At 41.8% G+C, this 20,989-nt stretch overlaps 1 protein-coding gene across 1 annotated transcript in view; it reads right to left on the bottom strand.

Moving 5' to 3' along the window:
* usp34 (ubiquitin specific peptidase 34) overlaps nt 1-20,669 on the bottom strand; it is a 68,572-nt gene extending 47,903 nt beyond the window's left edge. The window contains 8 exon segments of the mRNA XM_048248898.1: nt 198-390; nt 2,518-2,585; nt 2,970-3,000; nt 3,002-3,114; nt 6,411-6,461; nt 7,124-7,646; nt 13,629-13,716; nt 20,309-20,669. Of these exon segments, the coding sequence (XP_048104855.1) occupies nt 198-390; nt 2,518-2,585; nt 2,970-3,000; nt 3,002-3,114; nt 6,411-6,461; nt 7,124-7,646; nt 13,629-13,716; nt 20,309-20,351 (1,110 nt within the window). The 5' untranslated portion in view covers nt 20,352-20,669.
* Between the last annotated feature and the right edge of the window lie 320 nt (nt 20,670-20,989).

Raw genomic sequence — 20,989 nt, 5'->3', positions numbered from 1 at the left:
GAGTAAAGGGCTGACCATCCTCCTAAAACTTAGGACGATGGTCAGAGTTATGAGATATTAGGAGTTAAATAATATATCTAATAAAATGTACCTACTAACTAACTCATTTATTAAAAAAACAGTCTGTGCGCATGTGTGTGTGTGTGTGTATGTGTGTGTGTGTGTGCGCGTGTGTGTGCCCCCTTCTCTGCCCTCACCGTGATCTGGCTGAGGCCGGCGAGCCGCATGGTTAGCGTGGGCGACATGAAGTACTTGAAGGCCAGGTCCAGGCTCTCCTTGTCGAAGCACAGCGCACTGTCCAGCGGCTCCTTCACCGTGCTCCACATCAGGTCGGCCATGTTGCGCGCCGCGCTCTGCCGCAGCTCCTGGTCCGACAGCTTGCACAGATACCTGACAAGGGCGAGGAGAGAGAGTGAGCCGTCAATCACTCAACTGGCATTCAGTGCTGTGTGTGTGTGTGTGTAGTCATTTCCTTTGTGTGTACAGTAATTTCCTGTGTATTAGCCACATTGTGTAGAAAACGGCAGGACAGTGTTTTATGCTAATTAAAATAAAAATGAAAGTAATGTAAATGTATGTATGTATTGAATGCATTAACTGCACCTGTGTATTAACCACAGTGCCCAATAGCACAATGAATCAGAATCAGTATTGTGCTTCAACGATAAAGAAAAAGAATTCCCATGTATAGCCCGTCCCCATGTATTAACCTCATAGCTGAAGAAATTTAGCTAAATCAATGTATAAACCTCAGTTAATAGTCGGGAAATTATGGTGTGTGTGTGTGTGTGCATATAATTGTTGGTTTGCAGATGTAGAGGACCCAAGCCCAAATCAATATATACTGTAACATTATTTGGTCCTTTCATCATAATCAAATCATATTATTATCATATTACCACCAAGGATGATCTAAATCATATATATCAATTATATATAATATAAATACTATTATTTAAATGATTATTTAGCCTACAAGTCCTTCATAAACATGTTCTCAATCATCCAAAGCAAGAAGGAGCAAATTGGCTGCAAACACATCAGGAAATATGGACTTAATCATAATTAATTAAACGCACATTGTAGGCGTATATGAGGTTTGTAGCGTGCAGCAATAGACAATTTACATTATATTGTTACAATAATTCATTACTCAAGAAGTGCTTTATGTTTTTGCTATAATTCTATTCTATTCCAGTTCTATTATTGCTACAATGTAATGAGGACATGCATAAGAGAGTGGGATGAATACGTGTCCTGTCTCTTTAAGGACCCCCTCCTCCCCAACGGAGCTGTTCTAATCCTGTCTCCGCTGGTCATATGACCAGGATCGGAGCGGTGGCCCCGCCAGCCGTCTGGCTCCGACGAGGTCATGTGAGGAGAGCGAGCGGCCGCGGTGCCGACTGTTGCCATGGTGAGGGATGCTCTTCCTAGCAACTCGAGAGCATGTGTGTTTACGTCTGTGCGCGAGGCTGGTTGGTCGGGCGGGCGCGGTGGCTCACAAGAAGCGGTGGCTCACAAGAAGCAGTGGTATAGTATCTTCTCTCTGTGTGTGTGTGTGTGTGTGTGTGTGTGTGTGTGTGTGTGTGTGTGTGTGTGTGTGTGTGTGATGATGAACAAATCCAAAAAAACATTAGCAGAAACATATCACACCCTTCCTCTCTCTTTCTTTCACATTTTGATTTAGACAGAAAAAAAAAGAAAAAAAAGAATGTGTGAAATCCAAAACTTGGCTCAGGCACAAGGTTACATAAGAAGTGGCAAATCATTTTCATATGCTACTCCGCTTTGAGGCTAAAGCGAGCCCAGTCTCTCTCTAAACTCTTCCCAAAAACTGCGCTCCGTGACATCTGCAACCCCAATAAAAACTCACGCAGCGCGAGTGCCGGAAGGTGCAATTCAATTGAGCGGCGCCTCGTATCCTCAACTTCAAAAAAAAACAAAAAAAAAACGCCGTTAAACTCTCTGACCCACAAACCAGCCTCAGGACCCAGCACTCAGGATGCATGTCTTATGTCTACGCAGAGGTGAGGCATGGAGGACTGATTAAAATGGAAGCATTTCAGGACAGCGAAAGGTGTTGAACAAGATCACTTGGGAAGACATGATCACGGCAGGAGATGGAGACGGGCTTCTGGTGTGGGGGAATGGCGAGGATCACTCAAGCAGAGAGGAGAGGAAAGGAGAGCAGAAAAGATGGGTAGAGAAGAGAGGGAGGGAAGAGAGAGGGAATGAGGGAGGGGAGGAAGAGAGAGGAGACAAAGAAATGAAAGTGGAAAGAGGATGAATGAGGGCAGAGAGAAAGAGACAGAGAGAGTGAAAAAGGATTAAGGGCAAAAGAGAAGAATGAAGTCAAAAAAAGGAGGCAGAGAGAGAAGGAAAAGGACAAGAAGAGAGGGAGGTAGAGAAAGAAACAAGAGGAAAAGAGAGGAATAGTGCCAGGGAGGAGGTAGAGAGAGAAAGAGGAAAAGCAAATGCCAGTGAGAGGGAGTGAGAGCGAGTGATGCCGAGTCTTACCTGATTACATGTGTGCGGAAAGGGATGATGTGCTGCATTACAGCGGGAATGTGCAACCATATTCTGATCTGCAAGACAAACAAACAAACACACAAACATAAACAGCCCAGTCAGTCAATCAGCCTCTAAATTGAGAAGAACGCATGTACAAGACTGGGATCATTCATGGACAGTCACGCGTTATATGTGAATGACCTACTTGAATGACCGTGTGTGAACACAGGCCTATTATGCACATATGCAAATGCTAGCTCTCGCACTGATAGTCTCGCTCCCTCTCGCTCTCTCATTGATGAAGTATTTTTCTTTTTTTTTTTTTTTCTTCATTCCTGTGTCAGCCTCTTTGCTGACTGCAGGGGAGTCATCGCAGCCAATGGAAGTGTCCCGACACGAGGTGAAGGTGGCGCGGGATTGGTTGAGCCGTGGGGTTGGGGTGGCAGGGGAGACTTCACGCTTTGGAGACGACAGATGAAGGCGTGGGCAGGGGAAAGGGAGGGATCTCGTGCGCCCGGCCAAGAAGTCCTTCATCAGCGCCAGACCGTGCTTCCCACAGAACAGGCACACGTAGCGCAGCAGGTGCAGGGGCACCTCCACGTCCTACAACACACGCACACACACACAGACACACAAGCGCAGACACACACAGGTCGTTTGTGAGCTACATGATTATACCAAGGGGTAAGAATCACAGAGCAACACCTCAAAAATGAGCATCGTGACACAGTGATTCTGCTAGGCAGACAATGATTAATGGTATGATAGATCACTATTGATTCCAAGGTCCAGGATTCCAAGATTTATTATTACAGAGATAACTGTTTGGGTGGGGAGACCTCACAGACCTCTCAAGGCACTAAAACGATCAGCCAAATTTGCCTTAATCCATTTAAAACAATGTCATATTGAAACTCAAACACAAAGAGCTATTCACCATGCACAGTTTTCAACTGTTTCACAGTTTTCAACGGTCATACCAAAAATGACATTTCACTCCCCTTAATGTGTGTGTGTGTGTGTGTGTGTGTGTGTAAAAAACGGCTGCTTATCAATTGTGAGAATACTGTAGGCTACGGCCAGCCATATCAACTCTGCTTCGCATCGGTGTTTTGTTCGCCCGATGTTGACATGATGATATTTTCCGATAATGACCGGACAATATTCATTTTATTAGGCTTATACGGCTTCCTTTAGTGACTCTAAAAAGCTTCCACTTCCTGTTCGACTCGGGATGGTGTGGCTGACTGACATGACAGGGGGACGTAAAGTAAATTACATTGAACTGAGACGGCTTTGTTTAGGAAAGAGACAAAAAATGACAAAAAAAAAACCCGAAGAATCTCTGAGAAACTCTATTGTCCTTCAAGGGGGAACAAAACACACACACACACCGACCGAAATCCCCACCAGAAAAGCCTTTTACAAACGAGGAAGTCAGCAGCCAGTCACATGACTGCAGTGGCGAGGTCAAACAAGGTCGCTCTTATGTTCTCGTGAAAATCCCTTTGTGATGATTTCGAACAAGCCTGTCATTATTTTAGATTAACGCTGATTAATCCGTAAGCAGTGACAACGTTTATGACATGTAAAAAATAAAGTTAAGATGATGAGTCATTCTCGGTCAGCTTGACTAAAAGCAGCTCAAGGACGACTGGCATTATGTCTGACATTTCACAAGCGATTCAATGGCTAGGAAAAAAACACCCTTTTTTAATTTAGCTCAAACTGGTTCATCATCAACATTCAAATACTACAAATGCCAAATCACTGTTTCATCCATGGCCAAAAACTTGAGTCTCCAACTTTTAATTCTCATCCATTCTAATCCAAACAGTGGTAGCTTGCTCAACAACTCTAGTCTACACATGTATTATATACTGTACATATTGATTCTAAGTGACACTGACATGTATAATGTTTTTACCTCGCAACATATCTGGTCAATACAAAGAAGTCAATATACTACAAATAAATTTAACGTAACCGGGATGTATGAACGACGCCTTCTAAAATGACAACAGTCACTTCTACCTCGCCAATTAAGACACTCAACAAAATCACTGATTCACTCAAATCTGGGAAGTTTAGCTGACTCAGGACTAGCATGGCAGCAAGACTCCTTGTGCCATGCAGAAGAGATAATAAAAAAAAAAGAAAAGAAAAAAAAAATGGGCCACAGCTGTGGATCTTTCTGGGCATGCCTCTATTTCGTGCAGCTCCTCAATAAAATATAAATAGGTCCAAGATGACACAAATCAGGAGCCAGCGCAGGACTCACTCCCAAGGAGAAGGAAGAGCATGAGAAAGGGACACAGACACACGATATATATATAGACCAAAGATCCTTGATTACTCCGCTTTAACCCTCTCTGTATGGACCCTTTCAGGAGAGTTCCATTCTCAGCATCATAGTTGGCCCCACGAGACTTCCTTGTTAACATTCCATATATTATCTTAATGCAGAGGAAGTAGATTGGGAACCAAATAGAATGTTCAAGCATTATTTTTGTTTTTATTGTTGAAAGAATCTATAGATATATTATAAAATAAATATAGAAATATACATAATGTAACACACCAGTTGAGTTTATTCAATGCCACTCTGTTGAATCAGATGCAGTGGGTCATTTCTGGTTTGCAAGACACCGTCTGGATTGTGCAACAGATACTCTACACACACAAACAAACAAACACACACACACACACACACACCTGTTCCCTATCTACTACAGATAACCCAATGAGCACGCTCTTTGACACATGAGAAGATGCCTTGCCAGATGTTCTTATTAGTCTTCACACGCCAAGAATGAAATTCGTTGCGATGCGAAAATAGATTTGTGACAAATTCTGTCCCTGTTGAGTGCAGATTAATAAGAACACTTGTATTTATATACCAGCGTGATTTCGTGTGAATATTTAGTCTGAAAATTTCGACTTGGTGTGTAAGGGCCTTAAGTAGGGTCAATATGATCATTTTAATATTTTTTATTATTTTCAACGACAAATTCAAGGACTTTTCAAAGACTCTCCAGGCCCATGACCCAGACACCATGTTTTGAGATATGGATCGGGGTAAATAAAACAACATGACAACTGACACGGAATTCCATGGCGATAAAATTAGCAGTTCAGCAATAGGACACGCCCCATGGTGACTATAGCATTGTCGGTACAGTAGTTGGCTTTGCTGACATCCAATCAGAATACCCCGGACCCATTCCCATCCGCGCCCCATCTTATTTGATTCCAATGAGGCCACTGGGCCTTGTGTGGCGAACCCCAGAGGGAGCTCTAGCAACTGAAGGTTCCCACGGCAATCAGCTACCCCACGTTGATTCAGCCCCACACTAGGATTCCACACAGCTGGGGACATTCTGTTGCCCCTTTCATAGAGAACTTGAAACAGCTATGCAACAGCAACTATGCAACAGCAGCTATGCAACAGCAGCTATGCAACAGCAGCTATGCAACAGCAGCTATGCAACAGCAGCTATGCAACAGTAGCTATGCAACAGCAGCTATGCAACAGTAGCTATGCAACAGCAGCTATGCAACAGCAGCTATGCAACAGTCCTTTGCTTTCCCACTTGCATCCTTCGACTTTTTATCATCCATGCATTTACAAGCAATACAGCCGCTACTAGACAGAGACAGTTGCATCACCCCAAATATGCGTTCACATAGTAGGCAATCTAAAATGAGGAGGGGCTAAAATGTAATTAAAATATTCCAGGACAATACAGATCACTTTCCAGGGTAATTGATCACGCCAGGTTTTTAAAAACCAATAGCAAGTTGATCTCACACACACAAACACACACACACACACACACACACACACACACACACAACGGGATAAGAATCGCCTGCTGAGTGAGTGGTGAGAGACTTACGTTCATGTCGCAGAAGGAGCCCAGGATATTGCTTTCTTGAGCTGAAATGTCCTGCAGAGAGAGGAGAGAAGAGTGATGACAGGTGTCAATCATAACGGATCACGTGACATGACTGGAGCTGAGCTGAAGCAGCAGGACTTATTGTATTAGTGTGCAGGGGGGCGCAGTAGTTTATGCTCTAAGATCTCTAAGATTTGGCATTGGGAAGCAGAAGGCACTGTGGGTAAAAGTTTTGCTGTCATGATAATATCATCATCATCATTATAATACTGTTATAACGGACTCTTGTTAGTAATTCGTTCTACAATAACCCTCTATGTGCGTTGTGGTTACAAACGTTCATCATGAAATGGAAGTTTTGTGGTCACAATAAGATAATATCATCATTGTAATACTGTTACAACACATTACATTTACATAGCGCTTTTCTCGTCACTCAAAGCGCTGCACAGCTAAGGGGGAACCTCACTAGACGTACTCTTGTAAGTACTTTGTTCCACGATAACCCTCTGTGTGTGTGGAGGTTACAAACATTTATCATGAAACGCATTATGGGGCTCCACTTTAACCGCCACAGGATTCAAAACTTGTATTTTAAATCATCTCATGGTACAATTATTCATCATGAGGAGTATCTGAAGTGTTGACTAACATCTCACTCTCACATCTCGTGAATGAATGCATTCCAGGCGTTGCCTCTATCTCCAACATACCTCTATAGTGGGGTGTGTGTTGTGTTTGTAGGCGGTGTAGAGGGGGAACTGGATCTGAAATATCTTGGCGACACACAGCAGCAGCTTCTCCCGGTCCTCCGTGGTCCAGGATCCAAAGGGGTCCTGGTTCTCCACACCGCCACTCCCCACCGACCCCTCGCCGAGCCTGGGGTTCTCCGACCTCCCCTGCGGCTCCTGGTTCTGGTTCTTTCCGAGCGGTTCCGATCCGCCGCCGTCCTCCTCCGCCGAGTCCCTCTCCACGTTCAGCGGCTCGTCCTCGATGGGCGAGGCCTGGGGGCGGGGTTGGTTACAAGCCCCGCCTCCCCAGTCTGACTCCGCCCCGTCTCCGCCGGGGTTACCGCCGGTGATGTTGCTGCTGCCACCGTCTCCTCTGACGCCGCTGCCAGTGCAGAGGCGGTCCCGTAGGCTGGTCACCTGGGCGATGACCAGGTTGATGAGGGCGTAGACCAGCTGGTTGAACACCTCCAGGTGTTTGTACTCCTTGAAGCAGCACAGACATTGCCTGAGCAGATTGGGAAGGAGGGAAGTAAAGATAGAGAGAGCCAATCAGACAAAGAGGCAGTTACCACGGACACGTTTAACGAGCTTTGACTAAATAGTAGCAATCGGACTGGCACTGGCAGAGGCGTGCTAGTAGGGCAGGGAATCACAGAGTAAGCCACAAATCAATATAGTCTCAACACTTTGCCCCACGAAAAAATGAATATCACGATTCAGCAGTACATTGCAAAAGCTTAATCCACGATACATCAAGATGTCTGTGTAAATATAGAAGAAAACAGGAAAAAAGCTGAATATGTTAAATAACTGCATCGCACAATGGATTTGAAACAAATCCAAAAAAATGTGCCTATATTTTTTTCTTTTAAAAAAAAAAAATCCAGTGTTTCTAGACTCATTTCAGTGTTTATGAACAAATTTAATATTTTAGTAAAAATAATGATATATGGTGGCAGCGTATCAATAATGTATTGCGAAAAGAGGTTATACTGCATCAATATTTTGCCCCACCCCTACTTGCTAGAATGAGAACGTACTTAGCATCCTAAATATTGCTAACTGCTCATAAAAACATGCTTTAAAAGATGGAAAATGTTTGCATAACGCCTCCAGAGAAATCCCATCAGGTATCTAATCAAACACAAACAACTTGATATTTAAACTTAAAGCTAAATCGACATAAATTAAAGCTATAATCGACCTAAATTGAAGGTATACAACACTAGTTTGTTTTCTGTTACAGACACTTCTCTTCAAAGATGAAGAGAACATAAGAGAGAGAGAGAGAGAACATAAGAGAGAGAGAGAGAGAGAGAACATAAGAGAGAGAGAGAGAGAGGGGGGACAGAGAGAGAGAGAGAGAGAGAACATGAGAGAGAGAGAGAGAGAGAGGACATAAGAGGGAGAGAGAGAGAGGAGAGAGAGAGAGAAACATAAAGAGAGAGAGAGAGAGAGAGAACATAAGAGAGAGAGAGAGAGAGAGAGAACATAAGAGAGAGAGAGAGAGAGAGAGAGAGAGAGAACATGAGAGAGAGAGAGAGAGAGAGAACATAAGAGAGAGAGAGAGAGAGAGAGAGAGAGAGAGAGAGAGAGAGAGAGAGAGAGAGAGAGAGAGAGAGAGAGAGAGAGAGAGAGAGAGAGAGAGAGAGAGAGAGAGAGAGAGAGAAAGAACAAAGAATACATTTAGATTCAGGTCTGTGTTCTTGCTTGACTGCATTTTAGATTCACACTAGAACAACAGGCAGAGGTCAAGGGCTGTTCCAAGAGGTCAACCTTTTTTTCTGCAGCTTTATTGAAAAAAGAAAGAAAGAAAGGGGGAAAAAAAATCATTCCACAGGTTGCACCATGGCAACGCAGGGTCCCATGGCAACAAAGAGAGGGAGCTGCTGCCATCTCTCTGAGCCAATGAGCTGCAGGCTGGTTTGTTTGATGCCAGCAACTCGCAGTAGACAGAGCTAGTGGCAGGTTTAATGTTACACTCACACATTTGGATTAATGAAGGACAGAGGGTGTCTTACTAGAATAGACGAGAAAGGTGCCACAATGCGCTTCAGGGATTATAGCCTATCCCATCATAACTAAAACAGAGGTCCATAAGTTCAAACATTAAGTTAAACACTGGAATAGCTTCGGAGATATAAAGAAAAAAAGTCTTTTGGGTTTTTTTGTCACTTTTTTCTTTAAACTTGTTCATGGTACACGATACAAACGTGTACCATTTAGTATGCCTCCAGTAGAATTTGAGTTGCCAACACCCAAATGGCTAATCCGTATCCCAAGCTACAATACACTAATTTGACTTTTACTTTAACAGTCATTTCCACAAAAATAAGCATCACAAACTATGTGTTTGGGAACATTAACTCATTTCATTATGGTATTAACTATGTAATGAATAAGTGGATATTGCAAAAGATCAACAGTGGAACAGAATTTAGATGTTCCATGACAACAAATGAACATTAGAACAAATGACATTAGCACATAATTGCCATTTATCAATGAATGAAGTCAGTGCCTCTGTCTCACAGCACTGCATTAGCCATTGCAGTGATCACACAACTTTCTATTAAAACCGACAACATCTCAATTTTAATGTTAAATTGGACAAAAGTATTTGAGCAAATCACTTAATTACTGAATACATGTGTTGCAATCAGACCCATTGCCAGAGAGTATAAAATCAAGCATTTAGTCATGCAGTCTGCATTCACACACATTCGTGAAAGAATGGGTCATTCTGAAGACCTCCGGGAATTCAAGCACGGTACTGGGTACACAAAGGAAGGTCCATAAAGAGTTTGGTGTGGAAGGGTTTCACTAAGCAGGCACAGTTACACTACATTCAAAAAGACCACTTTTGGCCAATTAGCATTTTCATATCAAGCAATTAGAAAATGGAACTCAATCCCACTCCATATCAGAGACTCTAAGTTTTAAACGTTTTAAAAAGTCTTTGAAGACATGGCTGAAGGACAATCAAGCTTGTGATCATTGATCTTTGTTTTTCACTTAGTTTTTCTTCTATTTGTAATGTTTATCTTGTTGTCTTTTCATGTCTGTGTTTGTTTATGTTTTTACTGTGCTTGAACATCCTGCCCAGGGACTACAGGTGCAAATTAGCTATTTAGCTAACCCTGGTATAGAAGCTATTCTATGCATGGTCCCTGTCAAACAAAACGAATAAACTAAACTAAACTAAAAAACCCTAACAACAACCCCATCAAACTCCTTTGGGATGGACTAACGGAGAGTGCATTCAGCATCAGTGCCCGACCTCACAAATACTCTTCTGGATAAATGAGTAAAAACAATTCCAGTAGTGCTGGGCGGTATGACCAAAAATGTATATCACAGTATTTTTCACAAGTTTATTTATTTATAACAAGTTAGGAGAGGAATTGCTGCAGTACATTGAGTAAGGATGGTCTATTTTACTGTTAATGTAGAATAACTCCACACTGACTAGTGGTAATGCAGTTTTGCATGGCCCCAGAAAATGATGCTGTTTACAAAGACCCACTCATGATTCTATCATGAATCTAATCAGAATGCAAAGACAATTGCAGTCAAAATACAGAACTTTTACTGTGCAAATTTCACAAACATCTTGTATAAAACCAATACAAAAAGTAGTTCAACTTGCAATAATTATACTTTTTTGAAAATTATACAATTTAAAATAATTAGTGCTAATATGCTTACTCTTTCAAATAGGCCTATCAGAAACAGGCCTTATTGTTATTGTGTGGTTTACATGACGTTAGTGGTAGGCTAACGTTAACTTCATGTGGATGTGGATGTCTTGTTAGCCTGCCATGAGCTTCGGTTCGCTAGGCAAAACATTAACAAAAAAGTTAGTTTTGGTTCACTGATGAAAGTCAGGATCATTTCTAACTAGCCAGCTAGTATTGCTCAGTGCATGTCTACAACATGCTTTACTTGCTACCTGGATAATTTCAGCGAATATTCTTAAGCTGAGATGAATGATAAGAACATTAAACTTCACTGTGTTTGGCGGGTTGCTAACGACATCACCTACTAGCCAGCTAGTTACAGCTGTTAAACAATCTCAATAGAATTTTTTTCGTGACGGTAAATCCCTTTCAATGCAGTATCCCTTAACGTTTTTCCTTAACTAAAGAAACAATTTAAGGTATTCTGTGCAACACCCTTAAATAAACCCCCTACCTAAGGAGAAATTAAGCCTTAAGGGTCATACTTCAGGGGAAAAACTTAAGGTGTTTTGTGTTTACCCTCACTATACCTCGCATTGGCACCGTGCGTGTGAAGAAAGTCCTGTCTGAAACACTGTCGCGCGGCGCAGCGTTCCAAACGTTGTGTAATCAACAGGCATGCAAACTGGTCAGAGGTGAAAAAGGTGAGAAGGGCATGCGAAGTGACAATAGTGCATAGCTTCCACGAAGTATGAAATGGCCCAAAACCAGAGATTTACAAAGAAAACAAACTATAAAATCACTAAAAAATTTGTTGTGGCCAAAAATATCATATGTATGATAAAAATAAGTGAATATAAAAAAAGTGTCTTCTCCTATTTCTCCTTAAGTGTGAGGGGCCCGTTGCACTGTTTGGCAGCATGCTTCAGCATGGCCCTCCTCTCCTCCTAAGCAATCTACATGAGTTTTCTTTCTTTCTTTTTTCTCTGTGCCTGAAGTTCAGACATTTCTGAAGATTTCAGGCCTATTGGACATGAAGACATAGTAGGCATAGTATTAGAATAAAGATGATAAGTTTGAATATTTGTTGAACCAAACCAGGTGAAACTCGCTTGAGACACACACTATTTCAGACTAACATTATATAAAATAGGGTAGACTAGACTAATTTGTCAAATCGATTTGAAATGTTTTAACTTCCTATGGAATGGGCATTTTTGTGTCTAGACCAGGTCTTGTGAAGCCGTGTGCAAAAGTAGATCAAAATAAAATGAAAAATGAGTCATTTAGACCATTATTTGAAGTTAGGGAAGCACCGGAGGGGGAGGAGGGCAATTTGATACAATTTAATTGAGACATAGTAAGATTAATCTGACAATGTAACGCACTATACAGATTGTACATGTACAGGTTGTCATATATGGATTCCCAAGTGTCCAAGCTTTCAAATGGTGTATAACATTACTATGCTAGCAATATGGTGCAATTGATTTATAATGTTGGGGGAGAGGGGGGTGGGTGTGTTGTGGAGGGCACACTGTTTCATAACAAGTGTTATCCTGCAGCCTAGGTTACTTACAGATTGTGGCATTGTGCTAGTTAGTTTGTTTAACCAACCAATAAAGTTGTGTTGTGTGAATAGTGTTCACACTACATGTTAAACTGTAGCCTACCCTATAGGCACAGGCTACTTCTGATCAGGTCACTGAACGTTTCTTAAAGACATGTCAATCAACAATGATTTTGTCTCTGAGCAAAATCAGTATAGCAAAGATCAGTATAGCAAAGGCTAATGTGAATAATTAAAGTGTTAAATGTGAATAATTAAAGAGTTAAATGTTTTGCACAGCCCAGTTTAGGAGACATTTAACTCTTTAGGTTATTCACATTAGCCTTTGCTATACTGATAAGGTCTGTGTATTTGCTTCACATTTTGCCGATCTAGACCAAATACAGCAGGTAACCTATTCATCAAATTAACTCGTTGTGTCTATATTTCTGTCTCATATCGCTAACTTTAACATTAAAACAAAACCGCCAATGCTACACTAATCTCGACGTCTTTTGCTAACAGAAGTTGAAAGTTTCAACTAGCCCACCTGTGACATCTCTAGGCACCTCTCCTCGCCGTGCTCACATTCCAGCTGACATTTCAGACGCATCTAGGCCTATCTGCGCTCACAAAAGGAGGCTATACCTGCGCGAGCGTTCTGTTCACGTTGCCTCTGCAGCAACAAGCTTCCACTGATGTTTAGTAAACGCACATGGCATAGGCAACACCAAGATGTGTTTGCGTCTGCACAATAGTAAACTCAGCTCACGTTGATCCCCCCCCAAATATTTTCTCATCGGTTCTGCACAAACCACGTAAGTCAGTCATTTTGGATCCAAAACGGCGAATTTCGCCGAAAGGTGAGGAGTTTGCATGCCTGAATCAAATACACTGGTATGGCGGTATATTAAAAATTAATATCATAACGAAAATATACACCGGTATACGGTGTGAACCGGTATACCGCCCAGCACTAAATTCCAGTCACACTTCAGAATCTTGCGGAAAGCCTACACAGAACAGCAGAAGCTGTTTTAACTATCCTATGCCTGTAGATGTAGAATGGGTTGTCATAAAAGTTCCTCTCGGTATAATGTAAAGCTTGGTGTCCCTACAATACACGTCCATATAGTGCATCTAACAGACTAGGCCACACCAAATCAAGCACCATTACCAAGAAGTGAAAGGAATGAGAACGTTTGAGACCAGGAAGTGATGTCCCGGTGACCCGGAAGTGAACTGTGGGTGCACTGACCTCTGTGTCCATGAGCTTATGTAGTTGAAGACTCTTAAGGCATGCTCCTTCTTCAGCTGTAGGCCATCAGTGCTATCTGCATCCGAGACTGGGAGAGGAGAGACAAACAAGACATTAGCATTTGTAGTTCTTTATGTTCAGTTAACCTTTTATTTAACCAGGAAGTCCCTAAAAAGTACCATCTCCCTGTCGAGGGACATCAGGCCAGGCTGAGACACTGCTATAAAAAAAAACTACAAGTTGTCACAGATACGGAGCACTAGCATGTCTCCAAATGTAAACATTACATTATATTACATTACATTAGGCGGACACATTTTTAGCCAAACATACATAAACCTGAAACACACAGATGCTGCCACAATATGACACAAATACTTTCAGACTCTGCGGTCCAGTCACCCTCTCCAGGAAATGCAGGATGTTTGCAAATTTCCCCACATTCTTACAAACAAATGCCTGAATCAGGCTGGGTAAGTGAGGGACTAGATTTAAAACCAAACAGACTAAATGATGAGAACAAAACTACATAATAAAACCAAGGAGACATATTTTCTCCCAATTCTGCTTTGTACCAGAGAAGGGTGTGTGTGTGTGTGCATTGTGGACATCTTTTACAGTCACACACACACAAATTGATGTTGACAAATACCGCACGCGCGTGACTGACACACTGACACACACACACACACACACACACACACACACACACACACACACACACACACACACACACACACACACACACACACACACACACACACACACACACACACACACACACACACACACACACACACACACACACACACACACACACACACACACACACACACACACACACACACACCTGCTTGAGGATGGCCATTGGCAAACAAGCTGATTCTTGCTGCTTGTTAAACAAGACAAAAACAAAAAGTGATGACTGAATAAATATGACAACCGTCAATCATACAGCAACACAACAACTCTTGACACCCTCCAGCATTTTAACTCCATCGCACAAACAAGGATTTAAAACAACGTCAACAACAAAAACACATCCCACCTCTCACCACTTAATTACAACGTAGGCCTCACTGTGTGTTAAGACACCATGTGCTACCCCTCTAATCATTGTGACGAATAGAACAGGAATGTAGGTCTATTGCGCCATCTTTTAAAGGTGTTATCACCCATCTCAAAGCAAGAATTAAAAAAAAAAAAAAAAAAAAAAAAAAAAAAAAAAAAAAAAAAAAAAAATCACTGAGGAGGCAGGAAGAGATTCACACTCATTGCATCTGAGTAGCATGTGCTGCTGCTGGTTTTGTCAGGGGGTGCCCGAGTGGGGCTGAGCTGGTGAAATGCTTGTGGAACACCCCGAAATGCAAAAAGCAGCTGGAAGTGTGTTCCTGTTTAAGTCAGCTGCTCGGTAACAAAGTGAGAGCGAAGTGCCAACAATGCTAATTATGCCAGTCGATTCACAGAGGAAAGCACACGCTAACTACTAGCCCAACTAATGTATTCAGTAGCCTTAGCATACCTAGCATACCTACTTAGCATACATAAGGAGGACAATGGGAATGGGGATCAAGAGATGACATCAAGCAAACCATGAAGCTCATGACTGGACTTCATATGCTGATGTTCTTAAAAGCACATAGTACTAGTATACTAGCAGTTATAAGTATATATATATATATATATATATATATATATATATATATATATATATATATATATATATATATATATATATATATATAAAAAAAACACAGATATATGATAATTTCACATTCATACGTGACAATTTGCCAAAAGCTGTATATCCGTAAGGGGAGATATAAAATGTCCAACTCCCTCCACCTGCTCAGCTACACAGGAGTATGTTGTGATATATAATTACAGGTGAAATGAAGCACTGAAGTTTTTGATATGCTCGGGAGAACAACAACAAGGATCGACACATCTGAGGAAAACCCCTCCTCTCCCCAGACACCAATGCTGTCAAACCAAGAACTCAACAAGTCTTTTTATTGTGCCGAGTGGTGCATTGCCGACCCTTAAAATGGCTCCATATACAAAGACAACTCTACTAGAAGATTCTATGAAGAACCTCAAAGTCTCTCACACACCACAGCCTCAGTCCTTGTTTATCTCTCAAAATGTTTTTCTCCCAACCTGCAAGCGCATTTTTTTTTTTTTCTTCAAAACCAGCTAGGCGTGTCACTGTGGTGAGCGAGGGATGGCTCTAGTAGTTGTTAAGGTCCACAGAATTCTGTGAAGTCATAATCGTTGCTAACGTTACGGGGGAATCCAGACAGGGTCCGCTGAGAGCCAGCGAAACTTGCACTCTACTACGCCCAGAGACGATCAGAAGGCTCTGAGTGTGCCGTGATTTTCCCCTGAGACTGCGTACAGTAGACTCTCTCGGGAATTTGTCAACAAAGCCTGCGAGTGAGGCTGGTACAGGAAGCCATGTGTCCCGGTATGGCTGTAAGCGGATACCCTCTGTGTGCCCACCCCTACACACAAAAGAGACACTCACACACACAATGACTCTTCGTTTACACACACACACATATTCACTCTATCACTCGCTCTCTATCAAAGTTCAATCTTGCCCACACACACACACACACACACACACACACACACACACACACACACACACACACGTTTCAGCTCAGTTGGGCATTTGTGGCTGACAGCTGAGGCCTCAAAAGAAGCTCAAGTGCCCAAGTAAAGGTTATCAGCCGTGTGAATGTGTCTGTGTGTGTGTGTTAGGGGTGGGCGATATACATCGTCTGCGATAATATCGTGATTGTTGTTTTAACGAGGGGGAAATTGACATTATCGAGTATTTAAATTACTTATGGGGAAAAAACACTCGAAATCACGCATTGAAGACTCATACATTCACAGGAGGTGTATGCGGGAGAAGCCCCTGGCTGCAGCAGAGCTGCACGTGATCACTAGTGGGTCACAACGTTGTCACACGCACGCCTAATGTTTATTTTGTGCAGCGAGAGTAGCCTACTTGGGATTTTATGCGCTACTTCTGTTCAAGTAGCATTGATGAGACAGTCACATTTTTCCTACACGGTATTATATGGAGAGAAAACATTAGCCTTTGAGTATTTTAATGGTCAGTTGTAAACAAAGAACTATTCTCATGTTACTCTTTTGTAAATGGACTGAAGTTCGCTTTAAATATCTACGTTTACTGATTATGCTAACCGTTAGCATCTCAATGGGATTTCTCAGCTAACGCATTAGTTTCTATTCTGTAACTTGGAATGCTAGCCTACATGATTGCTCTTAAACAAAACATCGAAGGAAATAACTGAGATGTACTCTGTTGGTCTGCTTAGTTTTACAGTGAATCCTTTTTGGTTAAAAAGTCACAGGTTAGGTTATTGGTTATTATTGTAATGATGCTATTCATAAATAATGAGCTGTAAAGTAACTAATTATCGTTATCGTCAAAATCACAAAAAATAGAGATATTATTTTTTGTCCATATCGCCCACCCCTAGTGTGTGTGTGTGCGTGTTTTCATGCTCCAGAGTACTCCCCATCCCAGTGTACTGATTTACACTGATCAGTCAGGAACTCCCTGACTTCCAGACAAGCAGGCAGCGCAGGGAGTAATCTGACGATGTCTGCTTCATGCATAATTAAAGCTATTTATTTTTGAAACAAAACGGCTGACTCAAAGCAGTGTGTGTGTGTGTGTGTGTGTGTGTGTGTGTGTGTGTGTGTGTGTGCGTGTGTGTGAAGAGGGTGGAATGAGTGTCAAAAATGGCTTTTCTTTCTTTCGCCAGGGCAACAGAAAGAAAATTGCTGTATTAAAATCTCAAGGTCCAAAGTTCAGCTTGAGCAGCTGGCCAATCCGGACCTTGTTTTGTCTTACAAAAAAAAAAGACGAAAAAAAATGTTTCTTTTTTTATTCCTCCTTTCTTATTTTCCTTTCCTCCCCTCCTCTTTTGGATCCAAGACCGCAGCTCAAACGAACACAAAGTCCTGCCTATTGTAGGACACCCCTCAACCATTGTGTTCAGGCTGAACCAAAAACAAACTCTGAGGCGGATAAGAGGAGCGGGATATCGCAAAGCAAGCCCATTGTTTCCACACCCAAGTCTCAGTCATGCCATCTCAAACACAAAAGTGTCAAAATAAACTTTAGAACTTCAGAAATATGAAAGAAAAAAAAATATTTTTATATATTCACTTTCATAAGAATTTATTGGGAATATCTACATTCTAGGCTAGTCTATATGACAGTGGTGGGCTATTGATTTGCATGCATGGTCTCTGAAGCCTCCCCCTCTCTCTTTCTCTCTCTCTCTCTCTCACACACACACACACACAGTGTAACTTTTCAGTGTGAAAGTAGACTTTGAGAGGGGTTAGGACATCATTCTTAAGCATCTACACAGAGGACCCTAAATATATGGGTGAGATAACACATACACAATCCATCTCTGATCCTAGGTCAAAGGTCAAATGAGGAAGAAACACCTGGGACTGCCACTCCAAACAGGGCCCCCTCTGACAACAGACTTGGACAACAGTCCACACACTACTAAGCAGGGACACAGCTTCCCATTTGTTGAGGGGTATGCAACAACAATATTGCCATACCCTTAAGGGCATGCCACGGTATTGACATTTGATTTGTTTCTAGACCCAATTCGAGGCTTGAAATTCACATTTTGCAGATTTTTGCTTTAACTTATGACACAAAACGATGAAAATCTATGACAATATGATATTTGACAACCACTGACTTTATTCAGTTTTACTGGCATTTCGACCGATTTAGCTCGTCGTTGTGCTAGAGAAGGCAATATTAACTTTCAGTGTCTTCCTGGCATGTCTGCGGAGGGTGATAGGCTACTGTCAGTTGTTCCAACACAGCAAGAGTTAGCTACCAAGCTAACAGGGGAAAAAACAGGTCACCTACCCTTAAGCTCACTAGCATGGTTAGTGACCAACCTCGCTACTAAACTAACGTTACAAACAGCGACATCGTACATTATTTGACAAATAGGACATACATTAAGAAAACCGAATAGATGTATTTGTTGTAAGTTAGCCTACTCAACACTTACACAAAGCTTTAACGTGATGATCGTGAATATCTTAAATGCATAAACAAGACGACAAGCATCTGATCTTGGCACTCGCATAACGTTACCTTACTCACACAAAACAAAAAAGCGTTTTGATAAGACAAAGGCAAAACAATGGCAATGCAAATCAGATCAATACATCGAGACGCTAACAGAATGCATAGGGATAAAAAAAAACATGGCCTCGTTTTCTTCAAAGTATTAGCTGTCCATATCTGACAATCTGGCGGTGAAGGATAATGCACTGGACAATGTTCAATGATCCACACTGCATTTGTAATCAAACTAGAAAACGTAAATTAAGCACAGGTACTTGAGATAGTATGACACAAAATGTCTACGTGCATTAGTGTTTAACAATTGACAGCAAGGTTAGCGTGAGTGCAACTGGACAGCTTGAAACCATCTCTCCAGCTAAAGTAACACGTCCAACATTTATTGCTAACGTTACTTCAGCGAGACAGCTAACTCAGCTATGGTGGTTAGAGAGTACCTAACGTGAGCGCATACTAAATCAACCATTAGGCAACATCCATTCAACGACCCGGGTTACATTTAGGATATCAAATAGCATCGAATAACATTTTGATTGTCGACTTGCGACAGCTACCTCGTGGACAGTATTAACAGGTGTAGCCAGCTAGCCACCTAGCCAAAGTTATTAGCAAGTAACATAACCTAGCTACGTTAGCTCCATATTAATATTGACTTAATAGCTAACGTTCTATGTTAAACTATAAAAAGCAGAATCACAAGATGTGAATGTGTAACACTGACAAGGAAGACAATATCGATTGATTACAACAGATAGTATGTATAACTATCTGTGAATCACCCAGCTAGCTGTCGATAGCCATTTTAACTTCGGGAGAATTTTGCAAAGCACAATGTCAAAACTCTAACCACTGATGTCCAGCTAGACACCCAAACTTCATAGCCTTGTTAGCTATTGCACGTATTGAGCATAGTGTCAAACAAGGTCCAAACAATTCAACTAGCTTGCAAAAGCATCTAGTTACCAAGGTCTGCCACTCAACCTCAGTCTGGTCGAACTGAAAAATAATGTAACAAAATACACCCAATGCATCAGCCAATTTCCCAAAGGCAATGTTAGAAGAATATTGTGCAAGTTACAAATGTCTCATTTGTACACACTATCTATATAAAGGCTGTACCAGTAGCTAGCCCGCTGCATTGCTAGCAACAAATACTGTCAACTTGCTGAGTTTTAGCCGGTGAGAACTGCAGTTCATAATTTGGCAAACTGAAATATGAGGCCTTCAAGATTGTCAGGGAACTGAGAGGCCGGGGAAATGCCGTATCCACACATGCTGTAGTATTACCACCCTACCAACAAGCAGTAAACGCATGACTACAAAATAATAATATCTAAATAAAGTAAGACTGGTGCTAGTTAGCAAGCAGCTTACTTAGGAGCATACCAGCATCATGGCTAGGTAGCAAGCACTGGACAGCTAGCCCTGCTATTACTAGCTAACTAGCTTCACATAACCACAGTGAACTCAGTCAAGGTTTGTAAAATTAGAGAAATACTTCACTTACTTTCATTTAAAACCTCCACCAGCTCGGCGCAGTTTTCACACATTGTTCATTAAGAAGAAAGAGCGAAAAGTGTAACGTTACTCAAACCATTGGAAATTGTTGATTAATTCGGACTGTTGGCAGCTGGCTGTTTAGGGGTAAAGGCCCAACGCAATGCCTAAGATGAGGCTGGTTAAGAAACGAAATAAGGGTTGTTTGGAGATGCACAACAACTTATTAACAAAAATCACGATGAAACAAGCAATACAGAGAGGCACCAAGTCATGCAGAGTCGAGTCAATCTCCAATCGGAGCGTTACTGAAAAGAGCAGATACGACAGCCATATTGAATAGGGGGGGCAACATTGAGTAAAGCTTCGTCTCTTTCCGTGTGTCTCTTTCGCATCACTCGACGATTTTCGGCAATCTCGCGGTCACTCCCTTATGTCACTCCCTCTGTGGACAACCAGAGATACAAACACGTCTACCATGTAGGCTACTCTTCAGTTTAGTCTGCTTTGGTTTTGAGCTGTGGTGTCTATGCAGTCAACGCATCTTTGTTGTTGGCTACTATTGGCTATTCTATGACTAAATCGTCTATAAAAAGATATAGCCTATCTATATCAGAAGTTTGTATTGTGTGTAGGCTATGTTGTCCAATCCAACACTGACCTATGCTTCTGACAGTGTAAGCTCTATCTT

Source organism: Alosa alosa, chromosome 7, assembly GCF_017589495.1.
Source record: "Alosa alosa isolate M-15738 ecotype Scorff River chromosome 7, AALO_Geno_1.1, whole genome shotgun sequence".
Taxonomy (NCBI): Eukaryota; Metazoa; Chordata; class Actinopteri; order Clupeiformes; family Clupeidae; genus Alosa; species Alosa alosa.
This window is presented reverse-complemented; position numbering and strand designations above follow the sequence as displayed.